Raw genomic sequence first — 21,948 nt, forward strand, 5'->3', positions numbered from 1 at the left:
ATATGTACTCTTTTCTTTTATAATGATGTTAAGATCAGATCATCTTTTGTTGACATAAATAATGCTGTGGAGCGAGCCATATTCTCTATACTGATATTGTTTGTTGTATTGATCAATCAGTAGCATAGGAAAACATGAATTATGTATACATGTATACTTGAACAAAATGCAGGCTTTAAAACCTCCAAGCAACATATATATCAGGTCACCGTTTTTATACTTCTATTTTCTATATATGGACTAATTTACCTGTGCATCACACTAACAAATATGTAAAAACCTTTTTCTTTACCTAATGCTCAGTAGCTATTAACTATAATAAACTAGCTTTTAAATCAATAATATGTAACATTAATATTCTATTACTTAGTCTGTATAACTTGTTCTGTACCTGTCCTAGGACCATTGATTAAAACACCCACCGCTATGTAATTTACATGTCATTATTGATCCATAAATAGGATTGGCCAGATTTAGCTCAGATGGGAAAAATGCTATATATCAATCTTTTTTTTTATATTTTGTATTAAATGTAATTTGGGTGTGGCGACATAACTAATGGAATCAATATTTTAAAATCAAATGGTTGCAGGTCTTAAAAACAATTACCGTATTCGACCCTTAAGAAATTGATAAAAATGAAAAAAGGTGCTAATAAGTCGAAATTATTGCAAATCGATACCGTTTTATGTAAATTTTGGTCCTTATTTATACATGGGCAATTGAAATTGAGGCCTCAAAAAGGAGAAGGGGCGCTTATAGGGACATGGGCGCTTATTGGGTCGAATATGGTATACAGAAAGTTTGGAAAGGTTTAATTTTATTATTCAATTACAGCTGTAATAAATGTTATATTCGGTCATCTTATTAGCCTTCATCAAAGTATTTAATTAAATCATAATTATGTACTGTATTGTCTCATTGAAATTTTATAATTACTGAATATAAAAAAAAAAAAAGTCTCGTTTGACATTCATCATTCCTTCCCTGCATTTACTGGAGATGTTGAATGCAGGGAAGGAAAAATGCTAACAACTTTATGTATGCAATGAAGTACATTATTTGCATCTAAAATTAAGACTGACATATGTAGGTTTTTCAATAGAGAATTCCTTGTAATTCCTAGATTATCTTGCCTTATAGTGTTTGAATTTAATGCTAAAAAATTAAAAAAAAAAAACCATATGGTCATAAAAGGGTTTATCTTAATAGAAGAATTCCCTTGTTAATCTGGATTGTGCATCTCCCCTGATTGCTGTTTAAATCTCACCCTTGTAAATTGAGAAAAAAAAAACTTACTTAATAAATGTATATATATATTGAAAATTGAGAATTCATTGTAATAACTAAATTAATCCCCTTGTATAGTGCTTAAATTACTTTATTTAGCTAAATGAAAAAAAGAAACTACCATAATAGAGGATTCCTTGTAAAACTAAATTTATTGTCCCCCTTGTAGTATAGGGGTTAAATTACTCTTTAAATTCTAAAATAAAAAGGAACCAAAAAGAATTCCTTGTAAAATCTTGAGTTATCTCCCTAAGTTGGTGTTGAAAACTAGCTGACTGTAGGTTGTTGGATTACTCCTTGGTAATTCTATATTGATACCACATTAAAAGCCTTCTTTAGCTAGGCAATTATCCATTTTGTCTACATTAATTACCAACTATTTATATCTATGATTGTATTTTAAAAAATGCCTACCATTGTTTTCCTCCTCTAATTAGGGGGCCCCCATACGTTTTTTGCTGAAAAAAATCTACTAATTTCATACAATTTTTGTGCCAGATGTGACGATTTGTCTTTGCAGATGCTAATTAAAATACTTTTCACATCAGTTTGATGCTTAACATATATCTGATCATTCTGTATAAGATGAACTAAATTTATTGTAGTGGACAACTTAGGACATCTTTGCCAAGTGTTGACAAACAGAAACAGTGAGAACGCCATGTTCAAAAATCAAAACGTGTCATTTGAATGTCCCACACACATGTGTGGATGAAGACTAACTGGCAACAGACATTTTTAGCGATGTCTATACAAAGATTTTGAATATACTTACTGTATATCTATGACAAAGGTTCCTAAATAACAGGAATGCTATCATTTAAATGTGTGCTTATATCTTGTCAGTATTTACGATCTGTCACAAAACGAAAGTAGTGATCAAAAACACCGTCCGCAAATTTTTTAGTACGCATGGTAAACAAACAGGCTAACAATGAAATGCCAAAATTCTGTGAAATATACAATCACATTTGTAATCAATGTTAAATACTTCTGGTGCATTTTTCTTCATAATTATGTAATTTCAATACTTACTTGACTTCAAAACTGAAGTTGGTGATAGTAAGTTTCAGAAAAATACAAAACTAAAAGCAAGATGACTATAGTCCGTTTCAGAAAAAAAAACCCATCTAAAAATGGTCTCAAAGTAACGACGCCCCCCCTCGGCCAATTTACCTGCGCTCGGTGCCCTTATTAGTGAAAAATATGGTACATAAAAATCATTTCATACAATGTAATATTGAAGTTATCCCATGCACAATTTTGATATGTGTTTATGTTGTTTGCTTCCCCCACTTTATGATTTATGAAGGATAATAAATCATTAACAACATAAATAAATAAAATGTATTCATCTATCATGGGATATTTATAAAATGCAGGTACTAGTATTCTTTATCTTTCACATGTCATCAAATGTCTACCTATGCACACCTGATGTGAACTCTAGAATGACATGCGATAAAGTATGTCTTCGGTTCTTACAAATTTTTGGCAACCTTTTACATATTGTAGCTAATTTATATATATACATATATTAGTCTACTGATTGACCCTACAGGTGTTCGTTTCTAATAAAGTATAAGGTATAATACTGGGTCAAGGTCTATAACTCGGCCGGCCATATAACACCTTACCATAACGTCTGGTAAATTTCAGAGAAAAAGTAATTAGACATTATTATCCAACCGTATTCTAATAATAATAGAAACTCTCAATCGACAGCCAGATAATTTATCTCTAATTAATTTGGTATATGATTTTCAATTATATATCATGCCGCTGTATAAATGTCACTAGGGGAAAACTAGCCAGATTTCAACTGGTCGATAGTACTGTCCTTCAGAATATAACACGCTAGGGCTCTAATGGGGTAGTTCAAAAAAAACCACTATAGTCCGTATTCAGGAATAAATAAAATAAGTGGTAAAATAAAAAACTAACTTTAGATATGGTCCAGTGGTCTATCTAGTAGAACTACGCGCAATACTGCCCTTTTGAAATATTTGCTGTATTTGCGCAAATTTTTTAACATATCGGTTTTTTTTTTTTTACCAAACTTTAATTCCTATGAAGCTGAAGTGTTGACATGCAGTGGTTTTTGAACTACCCATTAGAGCCCTGGCGTGTTTATCGGAGGACACCACAGTGTCCGACCAGTTGAAATCTGGCTGTTTTCCGATGTTTCTGGATACCTAGTGACATTTATACGGCATGATATATATTGTATCATATACCAAATTAAAGATAAATTATCTGGCTGTCGATTGAGAGTATTTCTATTATTATATCCTATACGGTTGGATAATAATCATACTTTTTCTGAAATTGGGTAGTGTTATATGGCCGGCCGAGTTATAGACCTTGACCCAGTATTATACTTATACTTATATTAGAAACGAACACCTGTGGGTCAATCAGTAGACTATATATATATATATATATATAGCTATATGTAAAAGGTTAAAAATTTGTAAGAAGACATACTTTATCGCAGTCATCTAGAGTTCACATCAGGTGTGCATGTAGACATATGATGAATGTGAAAGCTACTAGTACCTGCATTTATAAATATCCCATGATAGATGGTATTTATTTTTGTATAATGATTTATTACTTCTTCATAATCACGAAGCAAACACATATCAAAATTGTGCATGGATAACTTCAATATTACATTGTATGAATGATTTTTATGTACCATATTTTTCCTAATAAGGGCACCGAGCGCAGGTAATTGGCCGAGGGGGCGTCGTTCTTTGAGACCATTTTTAGATGGGTTTTTTTCTGAAACGGACTATAGTCATCTTGCTTTTAGTTTTGTATTTTTCTGAAACTTACTATCACCAACTTCAGTTTTGAAGTCAAGTAAGTATTGAAATTACATAATTATGAAGAAATGTATGCACCAGAAGTATTTAACATTGATTAAATGTGTCTATTTCACGGAATTTTGGCATTTCATGTTAGCCTGTTTGTTTACCATGCGTACTAAAAATTGCGGACGGTGTTTTTGATCACTACTTTCGTTTTGTGACAGATCGTAAATACTGACAAGATATAAGCACACATTAAAACGCTTAGAAATGATAGCATTCCTGTTATTTAGGAACCTTTGTCATAGATATACAGTAAGTATTCATAAATCTTGTATAGACATCGCTAAAATGTTGTTGCCAGTTAGTCTTCATCCACACATGTGTGTGGGACATTCAAATGACACGTTTTGTTTTGAACATGGCGTTCTCACTGTTTCTGTTTGTCAACACTTGGCAAAGATGTCCTAAGTTGTCCACTACAATAAATTTAGTTCTTATACAGAATGATCAGATATATGTTAAGCATCAAACTGATGTGAAAAAGTATTTTATTAGCATCTGCAAAGACAAATCGTCACAATCTGGCACAAAAATTGTATGAAATTAGTAGATTTTTTTCAGCAAAAAACGTGGGGGCGCCCTAATTAGAGGAGGAAAACAATGGTATGCATTTTTTAAAATACACAATCATAGATATAAATAGTTGGTAATTAATGTACAAAATGGATAATTGCCTAGCTATAGGCTTTTGTGGTATAATATAGAATTCCAAGAGTAAATCCAACAACCTACAGTCAGCTAGTTTTCAACACTAAAGGGAGATAATCAAGATTTACAAGGAATTCTCTATGATGGTTCCTTTTTATTTTAGAAACAAAGTAATTTAAGGACTATACTATACAAGGGGAGATAATTTAGTTTTACAAGGAATCCTCTATGATGGTTTCTTTTTTTCATTTTAGCAATAAAGTAATTTAAGCACTATACAAGGGGAGATAATTTAGTTTTACAATGAATTCTCAATAAGATCAATATATATATACATTATTATGATTATTTGTTTTTTTTTTCTTCAATTTAGTAAGATTTAAACAGCAATCAGGGGAGATGCACAATCCAGATTAACAAGGAATTCTCTATTAAGATAAACCCTTTTATACCATATGGTTTTTTTTTAATTTTTTAGCATTAAATTCAAACACTATAAGGCAAGATAATCTAGGAATTACAAGGAATTCTCTATGAAAACCTGATAGTGGTCAGTCTTAATTTTAGATGCAATAATGTACTTCATTGCATACATAAAGTTGTTAGCATTTTTCCTTCCCTGCATTCAACATCTCCAGTAAATGCAGGGAAGGAATGATGAATGTCAAACGAGACTTTTATATTCAGTAATTATAAAATTTCAATGAGACAATACAGTACATAATTATGATTTAATTAAATACTTTGATGAAGGCTAATAAGATGACCGAAATAACATTTATTACAGCTGTAATTGAATAATAAAATTAAACCTTTCCAAACTTTCTGTATACCATATTCGACCCAATAAGCGCCCATGTCCCTATAAGCGCCCCTTCTCCTTTTTGAGGCCTCAATTTCAATTGCCCATGTATAAATAAGGACCAAAATTACATAAAACGGTATCGATTTGCAATAATTTCGACTTATTAGCACCTTTTCATTTTTATCAATTTCTTAGGGTCGAATACGGTAATTGTTTTTAAGACCTGCAACCATTTGATTTTAAAATATTGATTCCATTAGTTATGTCGCCACACCCAAATTACATTTAATACAAAATATAAAAGATTGATATATAGCATTTTCCCATCTGAGCTAAATCTGGCCAATCCTATTTATGGATCAATAATGACATGTAAATTACATAGCGGTGGGTGTTTTAATCAATGGTCCTAGGACAGGTACAGAACAAGTTATACAGACTAAGTAATAGAATATTAATGTTACATATTATTGATTTAAAAGCTAGTTTATATAGTTAATAGCTACTGAGCATTAGGTAAAGAAAAAGGTTTTACATATTTGTTAGTGTGATGCACAGGTAAATTAGTCCTATATAGAAAATAGAAGTATAAAAACGGTGACCTGATATATATGTTGCTTGGAGGTTTTAAAGCCTGCATTTTGTTCAAGTATACATGTATACATAATTCATGTTTTCCTATGCTACTGATTGATCAATACAACAAACAATATCAGTATAGAGAATATGGCTCGCTCCACAGCATTATTTATGTCAACAAAAGATGATCTGATCTTAACATCATTATAAAAGAAAAGAGTACATATATATATATATATATATTATACATCATTGTGTTATGGCCTCTTCATTGTTATGACTTGTTCATCGAAGGAATCGAGAAAAAATGGTCTTTATATAGCCAAGTGGTCTTTGTACACAGGTTAAATGGAGTGAGGGCTGCAGTGGTCGGCTGGTTAAGATGTCTCAACATATATATTACCACATGTACAAAGCCCTCCACATCTGGGTCACGAATTTGAATCCCAAGTGGGGCAGTTGCCAGGTACTGACCATTGGTCTGTGGTTTTTCTCAAGGTTCTCCTGCTTTCTACTACCAACAAACCTGGCACGTCCTTAAATGACCCTGGCTGTTAATAGGACGTACATTAAACTAACAAAAACCCAAACATTAATGGTTGCCCATTTGAGATCCAAAGACAATATGGCCTACAATCAATCAAGCAGGTGGTCCTAAAAGATGATAATGGAGGTTCCATTATAATTATAATATAGACAGCACGGTTTAATTCAATCAGTTGTTTTAGTAGATTGAAATTGAAATAAAGACTTCTGATTGGCCTTTTATATAACCAGGTGGTCTTTATACACAGGTCAGGCTAATGGAATATCATCAAACTTTATCCTTCATTTGTGTCTCCATTAAAGAGAATAGTCTTATGATTGCGATACGGATGAGGTGGTTTAATTTTAATTTGATTTCTACATGTACATTGAAAAGGCATGGTTTAACTCAGGTGTTTTTTTAGGATATATGAATCGAAATGACAATCAGATTAATAGATTTATAATGAACATTCTTCCAAAATTCTTTTAGATATACATTGTATATGTATATATATACATGTACATGAATGTATACAATATAAATATACAATATAAATAATTTCATTTCCAGTGGGTTTTTTTTATAAACACATATCATAATGCATATATAAAAAAAAGGTTTTAAGAAAAGGAATAACATTTTCCTGAAGTTAAAAATACGTTTTATTGCATACATATTACATTGTACATGTATACATGTTTATAATACACATTTATGTGGTATACATGTACATGTAAGTTGGTAACGCCCACTGATAACCCATAGCCCTCATAGATCTTATCTATATAAAAGTCAACACTTCATAATATCAATTACTAATTGTAATTAACTAATAAGGATGCCAAGATAAGATTAGAGTGGCATTACAATGGGAGCACGTGTTTATCATGAGCATGCTATTATAGTTATAGGTTAATCGCTAAATAAACATCTGATAGCACACACTCTTTCCCTCAAAAACACTGTCAAAGACTGAATCCTACATGTCATAATAAATGTCAACGTGTCTTACATGTGGCCATTGGGAAATATAACATTTAAACGTTCTCATCCACCTGGTAATTTTTCTAAAGGACGCTTCATAAGTTAAAAATAAACCAGAACTTACCTTTGTAACCGATGAAAAGTAAAAATCCGAATCACAGCTGATGAAGGTTGTAGGTATTTGTGACTTCCGCCATACTTTGATGATGTCACGATATAATATTCCGTTAGCTTGATGATAAGCACACCTGTACAGGTAGCGAGTTAATTAGTTTCTTCAATTGTGCGTTTAAAACAATATCTTTTCTCCGTTCGTTTAAAAAGACTAATTATAATCCGGTTTACAACAAGCTTTACATATATCGACCCGTTCACACCTTTAAATTTCGCGAATATTAGAAAATAACCCTGTGTCAAAGTGGAAAGTTGAGAGGTCACAATAAGGTTTATTTCCCACAATCCATTGTTGTCAAGGCGCCATATTGGATGTTTTGGTTGGTGAATCGATAGTTTGTCAAGTACGAAAATGGCTGATGTTGCTGTTGAACAGCCGCCTCCAACAACACAAACACAGGCAGGGAATACCTATGTGATTCGTCCAAATTTCCAACATAAGTAAGTTTATACGATAACCCAAAATTATTGTTCATTTGTCCAAAATGAAATTGGAGCCAGTTGATATCATAACATAATAACCGACCACATGCATGCAGCATGGATGAACAGGTACTTTTTAGTGTGGTAGACTTCTAGGCAAGTTAACATTATTATTATTTTTCTGATAAAATACCTGTTCTAAAACTTTAAAAGAACTAACGAAAATGTGTTCTTCGATTAATCTGTAAAGTTTTGTTGTTGTTTTTTTCAATCGTGTAAATGATTTTAGTACAAGATATGGGGTATAAGGGAGGCAACTCCAAAACAAAAAAACGAACATTTTGCATCAATGACGGCTTATGCTCCAAGTTAGTCTGACCAATAATCTGTAGATAATTACAATTATCAACTTGAAAAAAATGTATATTTTTGGTCACTAATAAAGATATGTGTATGTCTGAAAATTATAAACAAGGGAAGATAATCTAGTATTTGTCAAAATAGGGGGAGATAATCTTATTCTAGCATCTGATAGCCAGGACTGTTTTCGATTATGGGGTTTGACTGGTTGGACCTAGTTGTTCGTTTATGAATTAAGGATGGACCTACTGATTTTATATTGTTTTCAGACGAGCCTTGACAAAGCCCTCACAGGCCTGTATCATAAACTGCAGGTCCATCAGGATTTATACTTAAAATAAAGACTTTTACAAACAGTCGAACCGGTTGTTCCAAATAATCGAAAACGGCCCAGTTTAACACTCTGTGTAGCTATCTTGGTGGTGGACATCAGTTTTTCGTTATTATTTAGGATTGGTCATCACTTGACAGTGATTTTGTTAGATACATTTGGGTCCAAATAAAGGCCTCTCCCCATAGAGAAATTTTGCTGTAATTTTCAATTAATCCCAATTTCAAATAAAGAAAGACTCTCTAAAAATATATACATGTTTAAAGAAAGATGCAATGTATTGTTTTACAGTTTTAAAATGTACAGGACCATGGAATTATTGAGTAAGAAAATAACTGCTTAATAGTTTATAATATCAATGATAATTATTAGATAACATGAAGTTCTAATAAAAGAATTAAGTTGATATGTTTTAAAAAACGATGCAAAATGAAAATATTGCTAGAATGAAAAATAGGAATTTTGTTATATTGTTGTTATAAATCTCTGTGTACCAGTGACTTCACAGTCTGTAAGTACTGGTACAATCATTGACACTGGACCAATTAAAAGCTTATTTTACAGGCAGTTAGCAACTTAGCAGGATGAACATTGTAAACTAACACTTATTGATAAACACAAAACAGGTGAAGCTCTTTTAATTCAGATAATTTAAAGCTAAAAGCTAAGAGATATGTTCCATATGTTCAATTCACCTACAATTTACAGTATGCAAGTGATGTGACCCAGCCCTTGATCAGTTTTTTTGTTCATTAAAATTAATCTTTTTACATACATATAAATTTAGTTTTTTCTAGTTCTAAAAAAAAGGGGGGGGGGGGTGGTTGTGTAGTGGCCGTGTGGTTAAGATGTCTCGACATATTACCACAAGCCCTCCACTTCTGATGAATCCTATGTGAGGCAGTTGCCAAGTACTGACCGCTGGTCAGTGGTTTTTCTCCAGATACTTTGGCTTTCCTCCACCAACAAACCTGGCACGTCCTTAATTACATGACCCTGGCTGTTAAAAGGATCGACGTTAAACTAAAAAGCCCAAAATGCTGTTCTAAAAAAAGTTAAACTATCCATAATCCATACATATTTGCTCTTCTGATTAGATTATTGCCTGACCAAATATAAAAAGTATTATGATAAAATTGCATCACTAGCTATACCGTAAACACTTTTATTCATAATATATTAATATAATTAATTTTTCTTTGTTTCTGGCTTTCTGATCGGTCTATTCATTCAACACGGATTCACACAGTTTGCAAACAAAATTTCTGTCATACCCTGATGAAATTAAAAAATAGTGACTTCAATGCTTAAGTGAAAAAAATGTATCTGAAGTGTAATTCACCTCTATTGAAAATCTCTGTTAATGGCTGAAGATGTTGAGTATATAATGTCTACCAGGTGTTTGTTATTTAACTTTCAAAAAAAATAAACCCTTTTGTTTATAACAACTTAACTGAAACTGCATGTGCATGCTATCTTGATAGAAAGTCAAAGTTTTGTGGTCATGGATCACAGTTATCTCCCTTACCATATATGTTTTCTGGTAAAGCAGATCAACACAAAGACCATTTGCCTCTGAAATAATGCATGAATTTGCTTAATAAAGGACCTGATTGATAAGCCCACAGGACCTTTCAGTTCCAAGAGGGAGATAGCTACTACAATTTTATATCATATATATCGAGGAAATCTTTTACAAATTATCTTGTCTAGACCCCATCTCAATATCCTCAACATTAACTTGTAATTGGAATTTCTTATGTTTGAGTCACTATGATGGCATGAGATTGTTAAGACAAAGTCAAAAGTTTATAATTCATTCTGAGATAGTGTATAATTTACTATAATTTACTATCTTATAAAGAAGCAAATTAGATGGTCATTATCAAATAGATACGATATGTTTGGTGGTCAAAATCATATGCTTGCTTTATTAGAAACAATTATCTGAACATGATGAGATATTTTTACTTGTTGATAAAATACCAGTATGTGAGCTAGCAGCAATTTTTAATTAGAAAATTATTAGTGATTCCTAATGAATAAGTGACTAACTTAATATATCCTTAATATGAAATTATCATAAAGTAAATTTACGTTATCTGACCCATATTCTTATTTTGGGATACAAGAGATAGTACAAAGTACATTTGGCCAGCCAAAAGGGAAGCTTACTGTGTTGATGGAAGTGATTTCAAAACCGCACCGTGGAGAGCACACCAGCTGTGCTATACTTATTGGTGCCTAGATGAGCGAGGCACCTGTCTCTGAAAAGGGATGTACAAGGGTTATATGGAAGCAAAGAGTTATGGAGAAGGTTATTGGCGCACCAACTTAGATGGAACAAACTACAGCTGTTATATATTAGTAGTTTGAAAGAATTTAGTTCTGTTAACATTGAGTTTCAGCGAGCTAGAATTAAGGGAGCATGTGTATGTATCGCTGTTGTTACTTTTTATCTTTTGAATTTATAGTAAAGTCGCCTTGTGTTGAGTTAACTATAAGGAATGCATTATTGTTAATGAATTACTCAGCAGTTGTAATTTAAATTGAATTAACTCCAGCATCTCCTTTCTAATCTTCAGTTGGGGGTGTAGAATGCAGCTGATATGGAGCCAGTTGGTTGATCCTTTCAAATTTCCAGATTTTTTTTAAAACTATCAAAACCTTCCCTACAGTACAAGGCTTCCTATCCTCATTACTTACAAAAGTATTGATCAAAATAATAGCATTTCTTACATCAACTATTAATAAATTGGTATTAGGAATTGAATGTATAACTATAGATTTTATCGAATGGTTTCTCAAAAAGATGATTTAATTGAAATAATTCCTATAGTAACACATATCAAAGTTTTTGGTTCAGATTTCTAAACCAAATATCAATATTATGAAAATGCCTTCATTAAAGTTTCACACTATACTAACTTGATGATAATAATGGCCATTTTCAATAACTTCATGTGGAATAGTAAGCAAGTCAATTTTATAATAATAAACTTCATCGAACACTGATATAGTGATAAACTATTTGTTTGAATGATGTCAGAACTACGGTATGTAGTGTATATATGACCAATTTAAAAAAAAATCTAAATATTTAATTTCTACTTCAAAATAAAAACAAATATAACTAGTGTAATGCTTCTCACTTCTGATCTAGAAATTTGTTATGAAATTCACAAATTGTAAAATTGTGTGTAAATTTCGGCACCTGATGTTAAACTACGTACACAGCTATGTCAGATGTATGTAATACAGACTAAACTTGTGTCTGTCTGTGCGATAAACTTTTATATATCTATGGCCACCGTAACACCTCACAAAATATACAGACATTCCTATCACACACCTTTATCAAGTCTCCCTTGGAAGTCGAGAAATTCATCTGTTCTTACAATTTTCAGGAAAACCACCAAAGTTTTAATATGATGATAGATATAATAGAAAGACTAGATGTACATTATCTGCCCTTACAGGAGCTGTATTTTACTGATTATGTTTATTTTAGTTTGTAATGGGCGGGAGAAATTCCAAGGCTTTTTGCCATTCTTAGATTATTGTGTTACTCGAATGCCCAGAAAAAAATTCAGATGCATATAAGACCTTATGTCAGAGTGTCTCCACACTGTAGACTTCTATAAAATGTCTTATTCTACTATAGACTTAATGGTGAAGACTTATATAAAATGTCTTATTCTACTATAAACTTAATGATGAAGACTTATATAAAATGTCTTATTCTGCTATAGACTTAATGGTGAAGACTTATATAAAATGTCTTATTCTACTATAGACTTAATGGTGAAGACTTATATGAAATGTCTTATTCTACTATAGACTTAATGGTGAAGACTTATATAAAATGTCTTATTCTACTATAGACTTAATGGTGAAGACTTATATAAAATGTCTTATTCTACTATAGACTCAATGGTGAAGACTTATATAAAATGTCTTATTCTACTATAGACTTAATGGTGAAGACTTATATAAAATGTCTTATTCTACTATAAACTTAATGGTGAAGACTTATATAAAATGTCTTATTCTACTATAGACTTATAATGGTGAAAGACTTATATAAAATGTCTTATTCTACTATAGACTTAATGGTGAAGACTTATATAAAATGTCTTATTCTACTATAGACTTAATGGTGAAGACTTATATGAAATGTCTTATTCTGCTATAGACTTAATGGTGAAGACTTATATAAAATGTCTTATTCTACTATAGACTTATAATGGTGAAGACTTATATAAAATGTCTTATTCTACTATAGACTTAATGGTGAAGACTTATATAAAATGTCTTATTCTACTATAGACTTAATGGTGAAGACTTATATAAAATGTCTTATTCTGCTATAGACTTAATGGTGAAGACTTATATAAAATGTCTTATTCTACTATAGACTTAATGGTGAAGACTTATATGAAATGTCTTATTCTACTATAGACTTAATGGTGAAGACTTATATAAAATGTCTTATTCTACTATAGACTTAATGGTGAAGACTTATATAAAATGTCTTATTCTACTATAGACTCAATGGTGAAGACTTATATAAAATGTCTTATTCTACTATAGACTTAATGGTGAAGACTTATATAAAATGTCTTATTCTACTATAGACTTAATGGTGAAGACTTATATAAAATGTCTTATTCTACTTGGACTTAATGGTGAAGACTTATATAAAATGTCTTATTCTGCTATAGACTTAATGGTGAAGACTTATATAAAATGTCTTATTCTACTATAAACTTAATGGTGAAGACTTATATAAAATGTCTTATTCTACTATAGACTTAATGGTGAAGACTTATATAAAATGTCTTATTCTACTATAAACTTAATGGTGAAGACTTATATAAAATGTCTTATTCTACTATAGACTTAATGGTGAAGACTTATATAAAATGTCTTATTCTACTATAGACTTAATGGTGAAGACTTATATAAAATGTCTTATTCTACTATAGACTTAATGGTGAAGACTTATATAAAATGTCTTATTCTGCTATAGACTTAATGGTGAAGACTTATATAAATGTCTTATTCTGCTATAGACATAATGGTGAAGACTTATATAAAATGTCTTATTCTACTTGGACTTAATGGTGAAGACTTATATAAAATGTCTTATTCTGCTATAGACTTAATGGTGAAGACTTATATAAAATGTCTTATTCTACTATAGACTTAATGGTGAAGACTTATATAAAATGTCTTATTCTGCTATAGACTTAATGGTGAAGACTTATATAAAATGTCTTATTCTACTATAGACTTAATGGTGAAGACTTATATAAAATGTCTTATTCTGCTATAGACTTAATGGTGAAGACTTATATAAAATGTCTTATTCTATAGACTAATGGTGAAGACTTATATAAAATGTCTTTTTACTATAGACTTAATGGTGAAGACTTATATGAAATGTCTTATTCTGCTATAGACTTAATGGTGAAGACTTATATAAAATGTCTTATTCTACTATAGACTTATAATGGTGAAGACTTATATAAAATGTCTTATTCTACTATAGACTTAATGGTGAAGACTTATATAAAATGTCTTATTCTACTATAGACTTAATGTGTGAAGACTTATATAAAATGTCTTATTCTGCTATAGACTTAATGGTGAAGACTTATATAAAATGTCTTATTCTACTATAGACTTAATGGTGAAGACTTATATGAAATGTCTTATTCTACTATAGACTTAATGGTGAAGACTTATATAAAATGTCTTATTCTACTATAGACTTAATGGTGAAGACTTATATAAAATGTCTTATTCTACTATAGACTTAATGGTGAAGACTTATATATAAAATGTCTTATTCTACTATAGACTTAATGGTGAAGACTTATATAAAATGTCTTATTCTACTATAGACTTAATGGTGAAGACTTATATAAAATGTCTTATTCTACTTGGACTTAATGGTGAAGACTTATATAAAATGTCTTATTCTGCTATAGACTTAATGGTGAAGACTTATATAAAATGTCTTATTCTGCTATAGACTTAATGGTGAAGACTTATATAAAATGTCTTATTCTACTATAAACTTAATGGTGAAGACTTATATAAAATGTCTTATTCTACTATAGACTTAATGGTGAAGACTTATATAAAATGTCTTATTCTACTATAGACTTAATGGTGAAGACTTATATAAAATGTCTTATTCTGCTATAGACTTAATGGTGAAGACTTATATAAAATGTCTTATTCTACTATAAACTTAATGGTGAAGACTTATATAAAATGTCTTATTCTACTATAGACTTAATGGTGAAGACTTATATAAAATGTCTTAATCTACTATAGACTTAATGGTGAAGACTTATATGAAATGTCTTATTCTACTATAAACTTAATGGTGAAGACTTATATAAAATGTCTTATTCTACTATAGACTTAATGGTGTAGACTGATATAAAATGTCTTATTCTGCTATAGACTTAATGGTGAAGACTTATATAAAATGTCTTATTTTACTATAGACTTATTGGTGTAGACTGATATAAAATGTCTTATTCTACTATAGACTTAATGGTGAAGACTTATATAAAATGTCTTATTTTACTATAGACTTAATGGTGAAGACTTATATAAAATGTCTTATTCTACTATAGACTTAATGGTGAAGACTTATATAAAATGTCTTATTCTACTATAAACTTAATGGTGAAGACTTATATAAAATGTCTTATTCTTCTATAGACTTAATGGTGAAGACTTATATAAAATGTCTTATTCTACTATAGACTTAATGGTGAAGACTTATATAAAATGTCTTATTCTACTATAGACTTAATGGTGAAGACTTATATAAAATGTCTTATTCTACTATAGACTTAATGGTGAAGACTTATATAAAATGTCTTATTCTACTATAAACTTAATGGTGAAGACTTATATAAAATGTCTAATTCTACTATAGACTTAATGGTGAAGACTTATATAAAATGTCTTATTCTACTATAGACTTAATGGTGAAGACTTATATAAAATGTCTTATTCTACTATAGACTTAATGGTGAAGACTTATATAAAATGTCTTATTCTACTATAGACTTAATGGTGAAGACTTATATAAAATGTCTTATTCTACTATAGACTTAATGGTGAAGACTTATATAAAATGTCTTATTCTACTATAGACTTAGTGATGATTAGGTGGTGTAGTGGCTCAGCCAGTTGCCTTTTGTCTAGTCGACTTTGGTTCGATATCCAGCACAGATATAAAAAGTCAGGAGTCATCTGCCCGATCACAGGAAATCTCTCTCTTGGTACTCTGGTTTTTCTCCAATTCTAAGACCCCTCGCTCACTTGTAAACATTGAGGCCATCAAAAGTGATTTGTATAAGTAATATAACTCACAATCAAATAACTTAATGAGTTTATGTCAGTGGCATTGAGGCTGTTGTATTTGGTTTTGTTTTCCATAATCATACATGATCAATCAGGCTATAAAGTACTGAATGGTTTTAGCGAAGGGAAATTGAAATTTGGAATAGATTTTCCAAAACAGTAATTTATTTTTATGGGTGTGAAAAAGGGAGATGATCGAAGGATAGCCAGAGTAACCAGGGAAAAAACCACCAACCTACAGTCAACACATGACCATGCATAGTCCTAACCTTAAAAGAGACCTTGATGATTGATTAATGGAGCTTAAGTATCCTTGTTCAGTTATACCTCAGAGCCTTAGAGACACAACTAAAATGGCCAGAGTCTCTATAATATTTAAAATACTTGTAATCTTTAAAATTTGGCTTGATTATTTTTGTCTCTACTACATGTCTGATTCTAGTTTCAAACTAAGGGGAGATAATCTACTAAAGAACTCTACTCTACTGAGAAAATCTTATCAACAACTTAGGGTCTGGTGGCCAGTCTAGGAGACAACCTATCGCTATATAAACACTGGACTATACTGGACATATGTCAGGACACTTATATAGATTGACCATAAATCAGCCTTCATTTCAGATTACCTGGTTACATAATTCTTACAAGGTATCAACGTTTACATCGGTATAAAAACATCATAGATCCCACCGACATTATGATAATGATGAAATATTTCCTGATTTATATGTACAACAGGAGGCGAGTCTGGCTGATGAAGTTGTAATGTAAAGTATTATGATGCCAGTAATTACTTAAGTAGTGTACCGATGGGAAATATAACAAGATCCAGACAAAATGTACTTTACTATAGTTAGGCCAAGGTTAAATTGTCTTGTTACAGAAATTAGGTCATAATTTAAGTGTGTATACTTCTAACAGTGTCATCAGTTCTAAAAACTGATAACCTTAATCAGAGGAATGTTATAATCTACCAACAAAAATTATAGTGGTCAATAAAATTTCAATTATTGAACATTCTAAATATGATTTAATAGATTCAGCAACCTGATAGTAATGATGTTCAATTAATGGGTGTCTGTCTACAATATTTTGATAAAATGTAGATATAGTGATTAATTTACCATTATGGTCATTTTGGGAAATTGGGTAATTGTAAAATATAAAGGAAGTACGTGTTTCTGCAGATCAATATAACAATTTAGATATCCTCTTGTTGGGTGGTGGACCTACACCTAGCTAGCCGGCACAGACATGAAAAGGTCAGGGGTCACTTGCCCGATCACATGGGTTTTATCTGGGCACTCCGGTTTCTAGTCCAGTAAAAATACAAAAAATAGGGACCTAACCTCCAAATAATTGCAACAGAATTTGTTTTCTGTTTTTTGGGTTGGTAAATTATGCAAATATCCCTATTTTTCTGATTTTTTTGGTCAAGAAAAACACTTTTTTACCTGTATAAAACAAAGTCAGATCTGTATGATTCTGTTGCAATTATTTTAGGGTAACACCCTATCTTTACTGGACTATTCCTCCTCTGCACTTTTAAGACTCCTCTGGGCCACCTAAAGTGATTTGTAATTATAAAGTTGTATAACTTGTTTTGCAATTTACATAAAATAAATGAAGTTTATTTAACATACTACTCTGCCTACACAGTGTAAAATTTTGTAAGTTTTCTAAAAGATATATACAAACACCATAAAACTGAGATTTATAAAAGGCCTTACAGAACATGTAACATTGTGAAAAATTTGGCTCAGTCTTTCAACTTCTTCAAAAATTCATGATAACATGTCAGGTACATGGCACATGCATGCATGAAAGGAAAATGTTTGGTGTTGTGTTCCTGAAGTCGCTTCCTTTACAAGCTTTATAATGAAGCGGATGGCATGTACGATGCCAAATTCCAAGGGAAACATGCTTATAATGAGATATTAATGAAAAGATTTATTGATGAAGGGGACTGCCATCTTGTTCCGATCAGAAAAGGATAATTTGTCCTTTGATTTCTCTGACTATACTGTGTATAAATTTACATTAGATGCTTTTTCGCTCTTGTTTCACTACCAGTATAGATACATTCAAGAGGATATTTAGCCCTGATCTTAAATATATTTTTTTGTTTATGTCGTCACGTTCGGCTTACATGGAAGACACTGTTGTAGCCATGAAACACACAGGCACCTGATCATGAAGTTTTCAGACTGAAGGTATAAACTATGTTTTTTTTTGGAGTAAGAACTTTGGTGCAAGGAGAGGATGAATAGGTTTATAATTAGAAATATACACGGGCGTACATATATTAATACAATATATAGTGTACTGAACATCCCGATAGTGTCACTATACTGTCTAATTAATATTCTTTTTAACAATTAATCTTTTCATACGGTAATTAATTTATGAAATGATTATTGGGATTATTTGATGAAAGTCCTCAGGACTTTCGATTTTCCTGTGGGACTCACTAAAACTTTGAGAACCCTCTAGATCTGTATATATATTTGTACTGGAAGTCATGATCATCTAACTTTGAAAGTTTTATCAAATAGTGTTCTGTGCTCACTTTAAAAAAAAAACCCTACATAAATTGTTGTTTCTGTATAATAAAGATATCAAAACACGTTAATGTATAATAAATGTAATAAATCTGCTGTTGTTGTCTATGAAAAATAATAATGTTCAGTTTTATAGTGAACCACCAGAGTCACTTGACTGACTACACCACTTGGTCAGTATGAAATGGCCTTTATGTGATTATACTTAAAGTTCCTTCATTGAGTATTAGTTTAATGATGCTCTACCGCTGACAAATTGTATTTTTTCACTCGCAAAAACAGGAACAGAGGATTTAGTATTTTTCTTCAGTTACAAAAAATACTTACTTTACACCATTAACACCTTTGGAAAAGTTTGAGCTTCTAATTTTATTTCAAGATAGAAAATATTAAAAATAATTAATTGCATCCCAAAAACATTCCCTGGCACTATGTCCTGTATGGAATAAACTACTGATTGCGCATGCATCAAAAACAAAATGAATTATTTTATATTACTTATTGTGTTAATTAGACATATATACACACGAATAAACACAAAATATTGTTCAAATGATGAACATCGTTTATGCTCTGTCGGCGATGGAGCATCTTTAACTATTCCTTGATATAGTTGGAAGATTTATCACATTTTGCTTGATTACAATTTCGAAAAGAGCAAAAAAAAAGAGGAAAATTTTCTAAAGAGTTATAAATATCCAGAAAGATATTATTCTACATACTGTACGTACATTAGGCTGTTTCTGAAATTTATCTAATTAAAGAGTTTTTAATTGGTCAATATCAAATGATGTTCATGATGTTGACCCTCCAGATGTTCAGGTGAGATAAGCCAAGAACAGATGATTTTAATCAGGTTGGTTTGTCTTGCATCACAATTGAACCTGTCTATAAAGGCCACCCAAGGGACAGGAAAAATTGTCTTAATAGCCAGGAGGTCTTTATATATATATAAACTTTATTTATTTTAGATCGATTGAGAAACAAGTTATTCAACTTATGTAAATCACTCTCGATGGCCCGGATGTAAGCGCGGGAGGGGTCTTAGTGTGGGAGGAAACCGGAGTGCCTGGAGAAAACCCATGTGATCGGGCAGGTGACCCCTGACCTTTTCACATCCGTGCAGGGGATCAAACCCCGGCCGGCTAGGTGGCTTAACGTCGTTTGGGAACATAGAAATGTGGTTTGATTAAGCAGATGATTTTATTAAGCAGGTGATCTTTATACAGAGGTGATTGCTAAGTCAGGTTTTACTGTATAATGTATAGACATCCAGAAATAATGATCAGTGAATATTGATTTTGTATTTTCAGATTCCGTCCCGTTATTGTAAAGGAATGTATACACAATGCTCTTGCTGACCATTTGACCGGGAAAAACTATGATGCAGAGGAAACAATAGAATGGACAAAAATTATCTCAGACGACATTAAACAAAGGTTAAAAGGTCAGTAGGTTGTTTCCAAAGTACAAACTTGTTGTTGCTCCGGTTTGGTTTTAGTTTTTTATGTCATTCTATTTTTTTTCATATTATTATTATTTTATTTTTTTTTTATTATAATTCAGTTTTTTACCCCAAGAATAATCTGGTTAATTTTTATTTTTAACATGTAAATTTAGTGTTCTATGATACAATTAATAACATTACATACCTGGTAAAATTGTTTGTAATTTTGCAGGATAATGGTACTGTTATTTACACAAAGCAGTTGTAAAAAAAAAATAAAGTGCCTGCAGTGTACTGCTCAGGCAAAAAAGTAGAACTTTTTGTAATTCTCAGGTAACTAAAAGTCTTTGGAGGTATATCTTTGGAATTGAAGGGATTTTAGAGTACAGATGTTCTAACTCTGACCTGTACGCACTTCCTCCCTTTATCAGAGCCATATAAATCAGTGTGCACTACTTCGCCCAGAGTCAGTTTTACTGATACCACTAATATATTTGTAGTTGTAATATGTAGTTATACTCTCAGTAGCCAGAGCTTGAAGTGATGTGTATCTCACTGGTGTTTCAGCCAATGTTTTTTCCTGATATGATATATGTGGCTTATATCTTTATACTCTCTCGTTTCTCTCTATCTGTATCACTTAAGTCTATCTTTAACCAGCCAGCGTTCAAGTGGTCTGTCCACCAATTAAACTGCAGGTAGACATGGAATCCCCTAAAGACCAGGGTCCAAGATCATGACACGGCTTTAAGTCTAAAACAGTCTAAGTCAGCCAATCACAGATGGCTTTACAAAAAGTTAGGTCATTTGTGATTGGTTCTAAAGCAAAAACTTGTTTTACTGGGTCGTCACCAGTTACCATGATTTATGCAAACGCTTTATCTCCTGCACAATTTAAAAAAAAAAAATTGAACAGCTAAATCATGGTAGCCAAGTAAGTGATCATTCAACAAAAAATTGTTTATTTTCAACCGATATTGCCAACACATCTACGTTTTCCTTTTGAAATCAAAGTTTGCAACACTCACAGCGGGGGATAGCATGAAGTCATAACTTACTTGCATATTAATCATGAAATTTCATGAAATATCATGTTTAAAGTTTCATGAAATGAAACGATAATCATGAAATCATCGTTTATTTTTTTTTGTCACTCGTTTTCAAAAATTATCTGCATCAAATTAGGTCAAAGTATGCAAAATAATGGGTGTACGGCAAGTTACCGATCGGGCATGGATGGACAGGATCGTAAAACAGAAGGTAGTTTTTACCTGGTGCATTCGTCTTGTGTTTACTTTTTTTCAAACAAAATAAATTAATTTATGTTTTTATTGAATTTCTGTAAGTTTTAGGTCGTTTACACCTTTGTTTTGTCTAAATTTACTCCTGCCCAGAGCTGAATCCTGTTTTTAGTGATTCCCTGGTCACCTATCGAATGCACCTTTAGACAGTCCTTTTTTCCGTGATGCTTTCGATCAGTCACTGGATCCCAGAGTAACCATGCATATGCATTCCACTGAAAGATATCAAATAGATATTGGTC

The 21,948-nt window shown here is 31.4% G+C and overlaps 1 protein-coding gene across 1 annotated transcript in view; it reads left to right on the forward strand.

Annotated features, from left to right (window-relative positions):
* Window positions 1-8,167: 8,167 nt before the first annotated feature.
* LOC138307311 (dynein light chain Tctex-type protein 2B-like) overlaps window positions 8,168-21,948 on the forward strand; it is a 29,773-nt gene continuing 15,992 nt past the window's right edge. The window contains exons 1-2 of the mRNA XM_069247982.1: window positions 8,168-8,329; window positions 20,272-20,405. Of these exons, the coding sequence (XP_069104083.1) occupies window positions 8,241-8,329; window positions 20,272-20,405 (223 nt within the window). The 5' untranslated portion in view covers window positions 8,168-8,240. The remainder of the gene's footprint in view (window positions 8,330-20,271; window positions 20,406-21,948) is intronic.

Source organism: Argopecten irradians, chromosome 14 (assembly GCF_041381155.1).
Source record: "Argopecten irradians isolate NY chromosome 14, Ai_NY, whole genome shotgun sequence".
Lineage (NCBI taxonomy): Eukaryota > Metazoa > Mollusca > Bivalvia > Pectinida > Pectinidae > Argopecten > Argopecten irradians.